The following is a 16937-nucleotide window of genomic DNA, read 5'->3' on the forward strand; positions in this document are numbered from 1 at the left end:
GGCTTTTACCTTAAGGGTTTCTACTAAATTCTGGAGATCTTGAGCTTTACTGAGGGTGAATGTAGGAACTAAGAGGGATGGGAGGTAGAGTCTACGTTCATCCAAAGTACGAATATGTAATAGGAAATCCCTGCATAAAATTGGATCCTCAGAAGTCCATACCCTCAGTATAAGTAGAGCTGGCAACTCAAAAACCACTTTGAGATAAATTCCAAAAATATAAAATTTAACTAATTTGCTATGAACTGACTGATATGACTATAAAAGGCCAAGTTATAAATTTCTTTAATTATTCTCCCCATTTTCTTTATCCAGCTATGTCTCAGTGCCCTAAACCACCACAATACCCTGTCAAGTATAAGTAAAGAACTATGTATGACACCATGTCAAGGCTGCTGCTTTAAAGAGTTCATAACAACAGAGAAGAAGCAAAAAGCAAAGGCTGGAAATTTCATTTAGCTATATTTGTGCAGACATAGCACCATAAAAACCTCATTGTTATGAAGTATTTTCAAATCAAGTAATTCTTTAGGTAATGCCTTAGGTGATCTGAATTTAGAATCAATAAATCAGTTTTACTTGTTTTGCTATTATATGAGATGAAAGGCACATTATCACTCAGCTCTAAATACACAATATCTAAAACACACAGGATCTAAAGTCTTCATTCTACCTAGATCTATATAAAACCAAAATCATTTCATACTTTTTATTGAGTTTTAAGACAGAAACAAATGAATAGAATTGGTTTTTCAAACCTGTTTTGATGTAAATATCTTCTCATGTCTTCTGTTTTTTGAAACTCCCTCATGGGTACTGGCTTTACTGGTGAACCCTACACCAAAAAACAAAACAAAAACAAACCAAAAATAAATCAATTTAACACATGTACCCAGAACACTGTGATTACACAATGCACATTCAACTTGGCATTTAGGGACATGTATATTACACTAAAAAAGATTATAAACAGAATCTTCAAATGTGAATTTTTATGTTTAAAGCATTATAGGTGATCTTACTGCTTTGGTAAACACAAAACTACTCATAATTTAAAAATGTTTATTTTATTTTCAAAAAAGTAGATTTCCGTCTCACTGCATTATGTAAATTATAGTGGTCATACAGTATGAATGCATGATAAGACATTTGAGTTGAAAAGGACCTTAGAGGTCACCTAGCACAAACTTCCACCTAGAACAGAAATTCCTACGTACCCTACCAGTAATAGGGAGTTCTTTGGGCAGATCGCATTTCTTCTTCATCATCACAAACTGTTACTTATATTAGTCATACACATAGTCCTGGGATGTTGGTGGAATATCAAGATAAGAAAAAAATAATTTCTTTTGATGGTAAAATGTTAATTAATGAAAAATACTGGCAATTTATTTATAAACTAAAGGGTAAAGGTCATTTCAAAAAACATTACTGAGGAAAATTAAGCAGACTTAAGTGATATGGACCACATACTGAAAAATAAAATTATAAATCAAAGAAACTTGAAGGTTATCACAGCATGTATTTTGTCAAATGAAAATTTATAGAAATAGTGCAATCTTATTTCAACACTAAAAATAATCATCAAAATGGGTGTTCTTCAATAAAAAGAAAACAACTTATCCAAAAAGTATATCTAACAACTAAATGTAAAACTAGTTATGGTCTAGCTCCAAAAAACAGGTACATCACATATAACTAGAAAATCTTTGGTGAGTTATTGCAAAGGGCTAAAGCTGTCTGTCTGGGTATGAGAATCATACAAAATGAGTTACAATTTTAGAATTCTGATGAGAAAATAATTATTCTAATTTCAGTCAACAAGGCTTTTTAAAATAAGCAAAAATCTCTCCTAGTGTGTAACCACCAGTGACTTATCACCCTGTTGTACACTGCAATTATCTGAAATTATTACCAAGAGGTACATGAAATTGTCACAACAAAATGAATGTGACACTGGTTTAATTTTTTAAAAAAAGATGTCATATTCTACAAATGTAAATCATACCCTATTTTATCATAGTACTTCTATGTATGTGAGAGTTATTATAATCACTTTGAGTAGAATTACCTCATTTATACAGCTTAATTAACCATAGAATGATCAAAGAGAAAGACCACAAGAAAAAAGATTCTCTTTAAGATTATAGTGTGCATTGTTAATTTTCACTTTATTATGAATCAGTTGCTCTTACAGGGATGTTTATAGCCTGAACCACAGTGGGTTCATTAATCACCTACTACACACTATCTTTGGGTTGCAGGACTTAAGTGATTATTCTCTATTTCATGACTCTCCAAAAAGGCCCAAGTATTTCTCAACAACCCCTGCTTAGAGCCTGGGACCAACTCCAGACATCAACACACACACACTGAAATGGAGCCATTTTATTATGCTGACTAGATACACTGAAGAATGCTATTTCTACTTGAGACCCTTGGGGAATTGGCAGAGAGTCTGCAGTGGACTGAATGCTCATTTGTTTCATAAGCCAACTCAATGCTCCACTCTAAGAGACACCCAAGAATTTTAATGGAAAACAATTCATATTCTCTGTGACTGAGCGTAAAAGCTCCAATATAATTAAGCTCATTATAAAAATTCTATGGGTCTGGCCATTTCTGTCCCAATGAAATGCCGCATCAAACAATTCCTCCTCTATCCCACTTGTGGAATGACTTGCAGTCTCACCATTGTAGAAGGTCAGAAGGAGCTACTGCTATCTGGTCTACAAAGGTGTGTACTGTATAAAATATTCAGAAAATGGAAAAGTTTTATGACCTAGATCTCCACTTGCACCTATTAAGATGATAGAATAATGGCTATAATCATCCAGAACAAAGTGTGAGAAACAGGCAAGGTAGCAAAATAACTGACCCAGTACCAAGAAGCAACTAGATTAGAATGAAGCACAAGACAAACAATCCATAGGCATTCTTTTTACTTTTTGATGTTCGGACTCTCCCATCAGGGAAAGAAAACTCCCTGTTTCAAGTATACAACTCACGTCCCCAGCTTCAGAAAATCCAATCCCAAGTAATCAGATTTGGGGGGAGGGTAGACTGACAAAAAAAATTCTATAGTTAACTTTGTATGTTGCTCCAAAAGTCATCAGTTTGGTTCAATTCTTAATTACTGATCAAAACATGATTTATCAGTTAGTAATAATACACCTATCAGAATGGCCATCATCAATAAATCAAAAAACAAGTGCTGGCAAGGATGTGGAGAAAGGGGAACCTGTCTGTACTATTGGTGGGAATGCAGACTGGTACAGCCACTGTGGAAAGCAGTATGGAGTTACCTCAAAAAGTCAAAAATAGATCTGCCTTTTGACCCAGTGATTCTACCTCTGGGAATTTATCCCAGAAACCTGATCACTGATTTGAAAGAACATAAGCACCCCTACGTTCATTGCAACCTTATTTACAACTGTCAAGATTTGGAAGCAGCCAAAGTGCCCACCAGTAGATAAAACAGCTCTAAGACATTTATACAATGGAATACTACTCAGCCATAAAAAAGAAAAAAATTTACCCTTTTTGACAGCAGATTGACCTGGAGAACATTATGCTATGTGAAGTAAGCCAGTCAGAGAAAATCAAATACCATATGATTTCATTCACATGTGGAATCTAATGAACAAACTGATCTAACAAGCAAAATAGAGACAGACTCATATGTAGAAGGATGACAGCTGGAGGCAGGATTGGGGAGTGGAGGAATCAAAAAAAAAAAAAGAAAAAGGACTCATGGACACAGATGACAATGTGGCTCTTGCAGGGGGAGGTGGATGGGTGTGAAAGAGGGCATAAAGGGGATAAGTGGTAATGGAAAAAATATAATAATAAAAACTATTATTAAAAACAGCAATAAGAACAGTGAAAAGCATCATATTCCTTTGCATTTTCTTCAAAGGCAAAGGATATTAGAACACCTTTAATTCCTTTTTCAAAATTCTAAAATCATTTTATTTGAAAAATAAACTTAAACCCTATTTGAGACTACTGTCTTTAAAAAAAAGAACCTGAAAATAATTAATGAGATTGGAACTTAAAATAAAACAAATAATCAAACCTAAATCAACAAATCACTACTATGAGAGAAATTTATACCACCATAAATTATTTTTACTAGGGGATAGCAACACTATTAGGCTTAAACGCGTGTACCACCTCATGAGAGATTCGCCGTTGTTCAATGTACGCCATGAACTGTGAACTGAGGCTGTCTGAGTCCAGGCCCCTGGGCTGTCTTGCCTCCTCCTCTTCATCCTCTGCAGCACAGTTGTCAATGTAGTCAATCTGGTCCAGATCATGCTCTGCTGTCCACACCACACACGCCGGAAAAAACATTCACATTAGAGAGCTAGTGAAAGACATTAAATTGCATCCTTTCCTTTCCCCTAACATTTTCTATTCTGAAAGCAGAAGAAATGAGTTTACATTATGTAACGCCTTTATTACTTAGCCCATGACCACTCACAGAAACAGGCTCCAGACAAATCTTAGCCATAGTGCACTAATGGGTAATTATTGGAATACAGACTTCTAATATTTCTTTTTCCTTAGGATAGCTCTTTACTGTTTTAAATAAGACAATCTGAGTTTGTGACACAAACAAAGGGAGAATAATTTTAAACATCGAAAGGTACATCTTTTAGGTTCTTTCCCCACGTTTCAGATTTGGGGTGCAAACATATTTCTCTTTGAAAAGGTGGAAGGCACGAAACCTAACATAATCAAGTCAAAAGAAAAGAGAAAGGGTGGGAGGAAAGTACACTTGAGGATGAAGAAATAGATACTGACTGCTGTTTCCCTCCTATAACTGGTATCCATAACTAGAACAAAGGTTTTCTATTTTGAAAATGATTTTCTAGAAGTCAACACTGTAGATATTTTAGATAGTTTATGGATAGAAGAAAATCATTTGGGAAAGTTTTTCTTCTCAAAATGTTTTGGGGTGAGGAGAAACATATAAATAAAATTTAACCACATCATTAAGTGTGGGAATGCCCTATTATTTTTAAGTTTAGAAAGTAATCATTTTTAAAAACCTGTTAAAATAGCACACTAGGCAAAAAAAACTTGCTAGTTCCTTGATGGTTTCTTCAGAGATGTATTATACCCCAGTTATTATTGTATGAAGGTGTACAGAAAGCCTAAAAGTTGTGTTTCTGGGAACAGTGAATTTGGAGAATTCCATAACTGCAGTTAATACAAAAATAAATTTGAGTTACCAGAGTTATTAATATTAATAGTTACACCCACATTAGAAACCAGGTACAGAAATGAATTTTTTCCATGTGCTAAAACTTGTGTGGCTAAATAAATAGTTAATTTTGTTATGACTAATTCTAAAGAAAGTAACATCACATTTTTCTTTCAAGAGAAATAGAATATAAGCCACAAAAGTGAACCATAAATGTAATTTTACATAATCTAGTAGCCACATTTTTAAAAACTCAAAAAAGGTGACTAATTTTATATTTTATTTTGTCAAATATATCTAAAATATTATCATTACTACATATAATCAATATAAAACGTTACTAATATTTTACATTCTTTTTTCATGCAAAATCTTCAAAATCTGATGTTTTACACTTATAGTACATCTCCATTCAGAAAAGCCACATTTCAAATGCTCAATAACCACATGTGGTCAGTGTGCTGACCATATTGGACAGCACAGATATAGACATTATTTTAAGTCAGAAATGAACCAATGAGAAAGATATCTCACATACAAGCAAGATTAAAAAGAAAACTACTGAAATATGAATAAAATAAGTGACAGGAGTAAAAAAAAAAGAATATAATATGGTAAGAAAAAATGACAGCAAACCACTGAATTGAAATCATGATTCAGAGATGAAAGCTCTTCTCAGATAATATAATGGATTTCTGGAAAATCAAAGTCATTTCTCCCTTATAGCTAACCCTCAAAATCTAATAATTAGGATTTGGTAATTCAAACTAAAGCAATATTAAATAGAATACTACAATCAAGAGTCTACCTCAAAAGCACAAGGAAGCAAAGAAGTCTGTTAATGAACTATAAAAACAATTAAAAAATGAAAAAAAAATTTAAACCACAAATTTTAAAATACCAGAATAAGGAAAACTCAAGATTCAGATGCCCTGGAAAAGCACAATTCCAGATGAATGAAAATGTAATGAAGAACAGCACTGAATTCCTAAAAGAGGTCAAATAATGACCATACATAAAAAAAGTCTTTTAAAAGGAGAATAGTATTTCAAAAGAAGATCCAGGTTAAATCCAAGTTAACAAAGGTCTAGTCCAGGTAAAATGTCTTTAATAAAGTTTCTTCCCAAAATGAAAATAAGAGAGAAACACTGTATTTTAACTGAGAACCTGAACACAGAGAAATCCAAGTTTAATCCTAATAGAAAACAATTTTTTCGCAATCATATGAAAAGAGAAAGTCTTGTGTTTGTTTGGTTTTTAAAATACTTTATTAATTTATTTTTAGAGAGGCAGGAAGGGAAGGACAAAGAGAGGGAGAGAAACATCAATGTGTGGTTGCCCCTCACACACCCCCAACTGGGACCCTGCCAGCAACCCAGGCATGTGTCCTGACTGGGAATCGAACCAGCCACCCTTTGGTTCACAGGCCGGCACTCAATCCACTGAGCCACACTAGCCAGGACAAGAAGAGAAAGTCTTTAAGAGCTGAAGAATCTCCAGATATACAAACCAAAGGAGTAGGTATGGAAAAGACCACTTGAAAGAGTTACAGTGGCCCTGGCTGGGTGGCTCGGTTGGTTGAAATATCACCCAGTACACCAAAAAGGTTGTGGATTAGGTTCCCAATTGGGGTGAATACAGGAGGCAACCAATGGACGTTTTTCTCTCACATCCATGTTTCTTTCTCTCAAATCAATAACATATCCTTGGGTGAGGATTAAAAAAATAAAACTTAAAAACAACAACAACAAACTAGAGTGATTATAAAGACTTCAGATGTCAGTCAGGAACTGTTTACCTCCACCATTTGTTACTACTAAACTGCTGAGATTCTCTTGATACTGGTTTTCTCTTCGTAGTCTTTGTTCTTTAGTAATTTCTGCTACTCGAAGAGGTAAATCTGAAAATTCATCTGTAGGCTTAAAAAATAGCAGAAACATTAAGAAACATCATCCTAAATTTTACACAACGAAGTATTTAAAAGCATGGATATAATATAAACTCATTAAAATTTATACTTAAGAAATAGAGGAAAAGTTCTGCATATGCACAATGGTGACAATTTCTCAACAATGTTAATGTACTTGATGCCATTAAATGTACACATAAAAACGGTTAAAATGACAAATTTTATGTGTATTTGACCATGATTTAAAAAATAGAAGGGCATATATGACTCTATAAATATGTATACATATGTACATGAACTCAAAGTACAGGTACATCTATGTACCTGTGTGGATATAGCCACAATTATGAAGATACCAACCCACACAAATACAGAAGCAATTCCAAATTACAAATTGGCAGTTGTCTGAAATTACTTTGCTTTGGACTTCCCATGAAACAATCTTATGAATGGTAAATCTTGTTAAAGAAAAGTTGATTTAATCATTTAAACCAATCTATAGCTAAAATATTGTATCTTAGTAATTTTCAAAAAGAGAAAACATAATACTAGTAACTAAATAAAAGAGAACTATGGTACAATGAGCCAAGAAAGTTGTTTATCTTGAGCATGTGGATATTCTTCACTAAGGTTCCCATCTCTTTACCCATTAGTTGTTACTGACTCAGTTCCCACTTAGGTTTTTAGGATAAAGATGCAAAACACACATGGTAAAAAGATGGTAAAAAAAACATAATACCATTTTTGGATGGTATGACTATGTGGAATTTTTACCATTATCTTGGCTTTTCTGTTATGGCAGCAATAGAAAAGTAATACAATTAGTTTTACTTATTAAGTAACTCATAAATATGGAATTATATGTATCTTGTAAAACTATTTATACAAGATAATGAGGTAATAAAGATGCAAAACACACATGGTAAAAAGATGGTAAAAAAAACATAATACCATTTTTGGATGGTATGACTATGTAGAATTTTTACCATTATCTTGGCTTTTCTGTATTTTATGGAATGGTAAATTGAGCCCAATTAAGAAACTTTTCATTTTCATCATTTTATTTCCTGTTAATCTGGAGTTATAGCATGCAGAAGAGAGTAACACTTACTTCATTCCCTGACCATCTCTTATCACCACTGTCAACACTATTGAAGCCTGAATCAAGAGCTCCATAAGGGCGACCTGAGTATAGTTCTTCGTGGCTGCAAAAGAGAGTCGTTAGTTATTACTGCAAAGTTTGATATATTAAAATTAACATTTGAAATAAATCAGATTCAATCAGATTTTATAAACAAATATTTTCATGGCATTTAGAGACTTAACTATTTAGAATTAAATTATTATTCTTTTCATTTTTGAATATGAAAAGTTACAAATTAAACTAGAGTAAACAGAGTAATATAATGAGCTCCGAGGTACTTTTTACCAGTTTCAAAGCTAACAGTCTGCCATTTTTGTTTCATCTGTTCTTCCACCCACTCCCAATGCCCCTCTCCTTTGGTTTTATTTTTAACAGTACTCTTACATACAATGAAATGCACTCACAATTAAAGATATCCTTGTAATAACAGACACCTCTATCATGATACAGGATATTTCTACTTTGCCAGAAAATTCCCACATATCCATCCTTTCCCAGTCAATTTTTCTCACCTGGCCACTGTGTGCTCCTAAGAGGCAAACTCCATTCTGATTTTTCTCATGTTATATTAGTATGGAAGGTAGAATAATGGTCCCACAAAATGCCCAAGACCTTATCCCTAGTACCTGTAAATATGTTCCTTTACATGGCAAAGGAAAATTAGGGTTGCAGATAGAAATTAAGTTGTTAGTCAGATGACCTTACAATAGGGAGATTATCTTGAATTATCTGAATGGGCTCACTGTAATCACAAGGGTCCTTAAGAGTTGAAGAGGGAAGCACAAGAGCTCATGGTGATGCCATGCTGGCTTGAAGATGGAGAAAGGGGACCAACTGCCAATAATGCAACAGCCTCTAGAAGCTGAAAAAGGCAACGAAATGCATCCTACTGAGAGCCTACAGAAAAGAATGCAGCTTTGCCAGCATCTTACTGAGACCAGGATTTATACTTCTGACCTACAGAACTGTAAGATAATAAATTTGCCTTGTTTAAACCTCTAAGCTTTTGGTAGTTTGTTATGGCAGCAATAGAAAAGTAATACAATTAGTTTTACTTATTAAGTAACTCATAAATACGGAATTATATGTACTCTTTTTTAAATTCAGCATCATGTCAGTGAAAACCTCAAGGTTTTTAATACCTTGCAGTAAATGAATGAGTAATAATATGGTAAGTGTAGATTTAACTTTTAAAAAAACTGCCAATCTGTTTTCAGTAGTTACATCATTCTGCATTCTCACCAATAGTGTATTTGAGTTCAAGTTGCCAACACTTGTATTCTCAGTCTTTAATTTTAGCTGTTCTGATGGGGGTAAAGTATTATCTCACTGTGGCTTTAATTTATATTTTTCTCATGACTAGTGACACTGAATATCCTCTTGTGTGCTTACTGGTCATTCATTTACCTTCTTTAGTAAAACGTTTAAATCTTTTGTTCATTTTTAAATGCAGTTGTTAATAATCTTAAAAAATATTTTTGCTAAGTAAAAGAAGCCAGACATGAAACACTACATAATGCTTTATTTCCTTTATATGAAATTCTAGTAAAGGCAAAACTACAGAGACAGAAAGATCAGTAGTTGCCTGAGGCAAAAGGAAAGGGGAAAAATTTACTATACAAATGGGCAAGAAGGTGATGGAAATATTACCTATCTTGATTGTGGTGGTAGTTTCACGACTGTATCCATTTACTAAGACTAATTGAACTGCACACTCAAAATGGGTATTTTATTATTTGAAAATTATATCTCAATAGAGCTGTTTTAAAAATCTGCCAAATCAGTTTTGCCAAAGCAGATGTCCCATTCAGACAGTTCTCTAAGCCATGTATGACAACACGGGTGCTCCATGAGCTCGCTAACATTTTATGTTGTCAGTCTTAACTTCACATATTCTATAGGGGGTAATGTAATTTGCATTTCCACATGTGCTCATTGGTCACTTACATATCTTTCCTTGTGAATGTATGTTCAAGTTTTTTGTCCATTATTTAATTGGGTTGTCTTTTTAATATTAATTTGCCAGGTATTCTTTAGACAGACTAGAAACAAGTCCTTGTTATATATATATTTTACAAATATTTTCTCCCAATCTGTGGTTTACCTGTTCATTTTCTTTTTTTAATTTCAATATTTTAGTTATTTGTTCTTAGAGAGAGGGGAAGGGAGGGAGAAAATGAGCAAGAGAGACATCTAGGCATATGCTCTGACTGGGAATTGAACCAGCAACCTTTAGCTTTGTAAGACAATGCTCAACCAACTGAGCCACACTGGTCTGAACTACCTGTTCATTTTCTTAGTATTTTCTTTGCATGATAGATGCTTTTATTTTTATTTATTTATCTAAAGAGCTTTGATGAAATCTCTCACTTCATTTTTTTATGGTCATTGCTTTGTGTCCTGGGAAAACACTGCCTATTCCAAGTCAAAGTTTTACAGCTTTAGTTTTACCTTGCTTTTAAACATACTATAAAAGTTAGCATAGACTTCCAGCCAAGATGGAAGCGTAGATAGTCACACTGTGCCTTCTCGCACAACCAAAAGAAGGACAACAAATTTGAAAACAAAAAACAACCAGAACCGACAGAAAATCGAACTGTATGGAAGTCTGACAACCAAGGAGTTAAAGAAGAAACATTCATCCAGACTGGTATGAGGAAGAAGACAGGGAGCCAAGTGGAGAGGACTCTTGGCCAGGCAGCAGCTGGCAGACCGGGAGAAGCAGTGGCTTGCACACTGGGCAGTCCCACATTCTCGTGCAGATAAACAAGGAGGAACAACTGGGAAGCCAGACAGACAGCAAAACCCAGGGTTCCAGAAAGGGGAAATAAAGCCTCAAAGCCTCTGACTGAAAACATCTGTGGGGGTTGAGGCTGCAGTGGGAGAAACTCCCAGCCTCACAGGAGAGTTCACTGGAGAGACCACAGGGTCTTAGAAGGTACACAAACCCATCCACGTGGGAATCAGCACCAGAAGGGCCCAATTTGCTTGTGGGTAGCAGGGAAGTGGCTGAAAGCTGGCAGAGAGCAGAGCAAGCAGCATTGTTCCCTCTCAGACTGCTTCCCCACATACAGCATCACAACACAGAATGTGGGTTTCTCTGCCCTGGTGAACACCTAAGGCTCCACCCCTTACTATGTAACAGATGTTCTGGGCCAAAAAACATGGCCCAGATGAAAGAACAGATCAAAGCTCCGGAAAAAAATACAACTAAGTGATGAAGAGATACTCAACCTATTAGATAGATGCACAATTCAAAACACTGGTAATCAGGATGCTCACAGAATTGGTTGAATGTGGTTGCAAATTAGAGGGAAAAAAATGAAGGCTATGCTAAGTGAAATAAAGGAAAATGTACAGGGAACCAACAGTGAAGGGAAGGAAACCGGGACTCAAATCAATGGTTTGGAGAAGGAAGACAGAAACATTCAACCAGAAAAAAATGAAGAAATAAAAATTCAAAAAAATGAGGAGAGGCTTAGGAACCTCCAGGACATCTTTAAATGTTCCAACATCCGAATCATAGGGGTGTCAAAAGAAGAAGAGAAAGAGTAAGAAGTTGAAAACTATTCGAAGAAATAATGAAGGAGAACTTCCCCAACTAGCAAAGGAAATAGACTTTCAGGAAGTCCAGGAAGCTCAGAGAGTCCCAAAGAAGCTGGACTCAAGGAGGAACATAGCAAGGCACATCAGAATTACATTTCCCAAGATTAAAGATAAGGAGAGAATCTTATCTCTAAAATCAGCAAGAGAAAAGGAGACAGTTACCTACAAAGGAGTGCCCATAAGACTATCAGCTGATTTCTCAAAAGAAATCTGGCAGGCAAGAAGGGGCTGGAAAGAAGTATTTCAAGTAATGAAAGGCAAGGACCTACTTCCAAGATTACTCTATCCAGCAAATTTTTCATTTAGAATGGAAGGGCAGATAAAGTGCTTCTCAGATAAGGTCAAGTTAAAGGAGTTCATCATCACCAAGCCATTATTATATGAAATGTTAAAGGGACTTATCTAAGAAAAAGAAGATAAAAAATATGAACAGGAAAATGACAACAAACTCACAGTTATTAACAACCAAACCTAAACAAAGACAAAAACAAACTAAGCAAACAACTAGAATAGGAACAGAATCACAGAAATGGAGATCACATGGAGGGGGAAAACTTACAGAGAATAAGTAGCATAAATGGGAGGCAGAAAATAGACAGGGAGAGGTTAAGAATAGTATGGGAAATGTAGAAGCCAAAGAACTTATATGTGTGACCCATGGACATGAACTAAAGGGGGGGAATGTGGGTGGGACAGATTATGCAGGGCAGAGGGGAATAAAGGGGGGAAAATGGGACAACTGTAATAGCATAAGCAATAAAATATATTTTAAAAAGTTAGCTTAATTCGAAACCTAAAACATAATGAAGTCTATTTTTCAATGGTCTATTAGCATTTTATTTAATAATCCTGCCTAGGCTGAAAAATAACTTACAATGTACAAATTCAAAAGTGTTCTTCTGGTATTCAATTTTGTAATCTGTATATTCTTATATAGTTTGTGTACATAACTTTAAAATGAAAGCTTTATGTCAATTTAAAAACAAAAGAAAAAAAAACCTTATGTGAATACAAGACAGTTTTTATAACTTGTCAATTATTTTACTGATAAAGATCTTAATTTGGTCCTGGCCAGGGTGGTTCATTGCTTGAGTGTCATCCTGCAAAGTGAAAGGCTGGCAGTTCCATCCCAGGGCGGGGTGTGTAGGAGAGGCAACTGACCAATGTTTCTCTCTCACATTGATGTTTCTCTCCCTTTTGTTCTCCCTCCCTCCCCCTCTAAAAATAAATAAATAAAATCTAAAAAAATTAAAAAGAAAATAAAAGAAAAAAAAGCACTTGGGAAAGTTTAACATCAGGGTTTAAAAAAAGATCTTACTTTGTGTGTGACAATATACAGACCTATGTATCCAATGTACTAAACATGCTGATATGACACATCTGCTCGTATGCTTGTTTTAGAATCTAGATCTGAAGGACAGGAACTATGTGTGTTTTATTACAGCAAAGTCAGGCCAAGGCACAAAATTTTAAAAGCTTTCTAATGAAATATGTATTTACACCACACTAAAAAAAATTATTTCCTGCAGCTGCCAAAAGAAATATGTGTATTTCAAGAATTACTCTAAGTTTTTCAAGTAAAGATATTCAGACCTCTAGAGGATACTGTTTATCTACTGTAATGTATTTTCTATCAAGTGGCCAATCAAAATAAGCCTAACTTTACTGTGGTATTTCTCAGCGGTCAGCATAAAGAAAATTAATACTATCTTTTCATTAAGCTATTTTATTATTTTATTCAGGGATCTTTAGTTCTCTACATATTTGCTCTGGCTCAGAGATTAAACTACTAAGATTAAAGAATGATATGCAGGTTTACTAATTTTCCAGGTTTGGTCAGGATATTCCTGATTTTAGCTCTATAATTCCTATGCCCGGAAAACCCCTTAGTCCCATGCAAAGCAGGACAGATGGTCACCCTACATATTATTATGGGGGTCAGACAGAGTTCTGCCAGCCAGGCCCCAGCTGTGCCCTGTCAGAAAGTCCTATCTCCCTATTAAACTACCTTGATTCAAATGAGTAAGTGATTTCCCTAGAGCAGGAAGATAAACTGAAATCAGTATAGTGCAGTGAGGAGTTTCAAAGATGACTTTTAAAATAGCTCAACAGATCTAGACTAACAACTTGGTACCATCATTTACTAGCCATACGATTTTACCTTGTTTAATTTATCACAAGTTCTATTTTCTTGTAAGTTAACGAAAAGAAAAAGGTTAACAACACCTCACCTTGGAGAGTTGCTATAAAGAGTAATTGACCCTGGCTGTTGTGGCTCAGTGGATACAACACTGGCCTGTGAACCAAACAAAGGGTCACCAGTTTGATTCCCAGTCAGGGCTCATGCCTGGGTTGTGGGCTGGCTCCCCAGTAGGGGATGAGTGAGAAGCAACCACACATTGATGTTTCTTTCCCTCTCTTTCTCCCTTCATTCCCCTCTCTCTAAAAATAAATTTAAAAATCTTAATAAAGAAGAGTAATTGAAAAAATATAAGAAAATATAAGGTAAGGACTTCCAAAAACCCTGATTGGCACAAAGCATTAATTAAAAGTTAGTTATCAATCTATGAAGAAAGCACTTTTAAAAAAGATTTTATTTATTTATTTTTAGAGAGAGGGGAAGGATAGGAGAAGGAGAGGGAGAGAAACATCAATGTGTGGTTGCCTCTCACATGCCCCCATATGGGGACCTGGCCCGCAACCCACACATGTGCCCTGACTGGGAATCAAACCAGTGACCATTTGGTTCACAGGCCCACACTCAATCCACTGAGCTATACCAGCCAGGGCAAGAATGCACTTTTAATAAAGAACATTTCCTGTTATAACAAGTCACTAAAGCTGCTTCATTTGAGTTAGTTCACCACACGTTTACTGAATGCCAGGCAGTGTTCCAGATCCTATAATATAAATATGATGGTCATTGTTTTCACTAGCCCAGGCTTATTGTAGAAAATTAATTTCATTACTGGGGTTACAGAATCAGGACTTTTCTTATCAACAGGTTAGTCTTTCCTCAGTTTTCTTTCACTGCCATAACCTCATAAATAAATATATTTGGTCTATAATATAAATCTGCTTAAAATCATTTCAACAAAAAAGCATAGGTCACTAGAGTTCACTATTGAGAAATATGTGTGCCATTGTATAAAATGAAAATGTTATCACAGCAATACCAACTGCAAAAGGAGCTGGAAACATTTATACCTGGAAATTAGTAAAACATTTGTGATCTTCAAAAAATTGTTTACGGAAGAATGTGTGTTCCTTTTACACTACACAAAAGTATTTAGAAAGTTACATGTAAGGACTAAAAGTACCATAGCACCTAATTTGTGTTGAATACCTGAAGAGCTACAGAATTAATAAAAACTCTCTTTAGTAAGACAGGACACTTAAGACTAAATTGGTTCTGGATCACAGCACACAGCTAGTAACTATAATGACTATATTTCTATTTCTATAAGGCTTTCTGATCAGTAAAGCACTTTCACACACACGTCATTTGATCCTCAGAACTACAGTTAGGGTATAAACATAGTAAAGATTATATAGAAGAAATTGAGTGAGAAGAAATTGAAATCTTAAAGAGATTAAGTGAACTCCCCAAAAGTATGAGATTCACAGCTAGAACCAAAACCTTCTGATTCCACGATGGAATTTTAAATAAATTTATTGCCAATTACAATTAAATTTCACTAATCTGTACCACAGTGAGGAAGACAAGAAGTTATACAACCGCATTCACTGGTGCACGAGGAGTTGAAGGAAATATTTTATATAGTATATATAAATTTTCTACATACATTTATGTATACATTTTTAAATTTCTAGTACATTCTGAAACCATTACAAATAAAGTAGCATAATTCTGGAGTAAATGGAATATATATAGAAAAATTAATCTACTGAGCATCATTAAGAATTACTATAAAGCCCTGGCTGAGTAGCTCACTTGGTTAGAGTTTTAGCCTGATATACCAAGTTTGTGGGGTTTGATCCCCAGTTAGGGCACATACAAGAAGCAACCAATGAATGCATAAGTAAGTGGAACAAGAAAGCAATGTTTCTGTCCCACTCCCACTTCCGCTCCCTTCTCTTCCTCTCTCCCCCAAGATGAATTTTTAAAGAAAACTTTGTAAAAAAAAAAAAAAAGAATCATTACAGGAACTGTAATACATTAGTTCTACAATTGCTAATTCCTCTGGAGAAACATAACATATTTATGGTACTTAGACTTTCCATTTTGGATAGTTTTCTCCATTGACTCAAGCTTCCCTTTAACTCTTAGAAACACATAAGTCTCTTTGCCAGGATTTTTTGATGTATGTTCTTAAAGTAAAATCATCGGGATTGCTATAGCAAAAAAAAAAAATTGGGGCCAAGACAAAAGATAGAATCACAGGTCCTACAACAGCACTGCACCCCTTAGTTAAAACTCATTATTCATATAGCTCATGATGCTTCTTTAGTTTCTTTAGGCACACTCTCACATATACCTTACCCAGGATTCACTATTAACTGTGTTACACTCAAACCGCACAGGTAGAAGTAGCAGTAGCAGTAGCAGTTTCATTTTCCTATTGTATTATTTTATGAGAAAAAACTTTTTTCTTAGCAAAAATTACTGACTCCAAGGGAGAAAATCAATTAGTGTTTATATAAAATAAAAGCTACTTTTATTTGTTGTACATCTTTTAAGAATATAGGTGCAGAACACTTTTAATGAAAATTTTAAATAGTAAATCCAAAACTTCAATGAGGAAGAAATAAAGAGTTGTAGACTTCTGGTCAAAATGGAGGCATAGGTAAATGTGCTTCACCTCCTCATGCAACCACAGAAGGAATTACAACTAGACCTCAAAACACCCAGAACCTTCAAAAAATCGAGCTGTATAGAAGTCCAACAACCAAGATGTAAAGAAGCTACATTCATCCAGATGGGTAGGAGGGGTGGAAACGGGTGGAGAGGCATGGAAATGCACTGTGGCAGGAACAGATGACAGTGGCAAAATGGTCATTCCCATATTCACATGTGGTGGACAAAAATCAGGAGGGATAGCTCG

The 16937-nt window shown here is 34.9% G+C and overlaps 1 protein-coding gene across 6 annotated transcripts in view; it reads right to left on the minus strand.

The window, feature by feature from the left end:
• The window catches only part of LRCH3 (leucine rich repeats and calponin homology domain containing 3), a 141490-nt gene that overhangs the window by 48004 nt on the left and 76549 nt on the right, over positions 1 to 16937 (minus strand). For all 6 annotated transcript variants that reach the window (XM_045851129.1, XM_045851132.1, XM_045851128.1 and 3 more), the window contains exons 7-10: positions 8233 to 8326; positions 7011 to 7131; positions 4177 to 4325; positions 759 to 835 (exon numbers count right to left, since the gene is read on the minus strand). In XM_045851129.1, the coding sequence (XP_045707085.1) occupies positions 759 to 835; positions 4177 to 4325; positions 7011 to 7131; positions 8233 to 8326 (441 nt within the window). The remainder of the gene's footprint in view (positions 1 to 758; positions 836 to 4176; positions 4326 to 7010; positions 7132 to 8232; positions 8327 to 16937) is intronic.

Source organism: Phyllostomus hastatus, unplaced genomic scaffold (assembly GCF_019186645.2).
Source record: "Phyllostomus hastatus isolate PE091 unplaced genomic scaffold, TTU_PhHast_1.1 phas_contig_86, whole genome shotgun sequence".
NCBI lineage: Eukaryota > Metazoa > Chordata > Mammalia > Chiroptera > Phyllostomidae > Phyllostomus > Phyllostomus hastatus.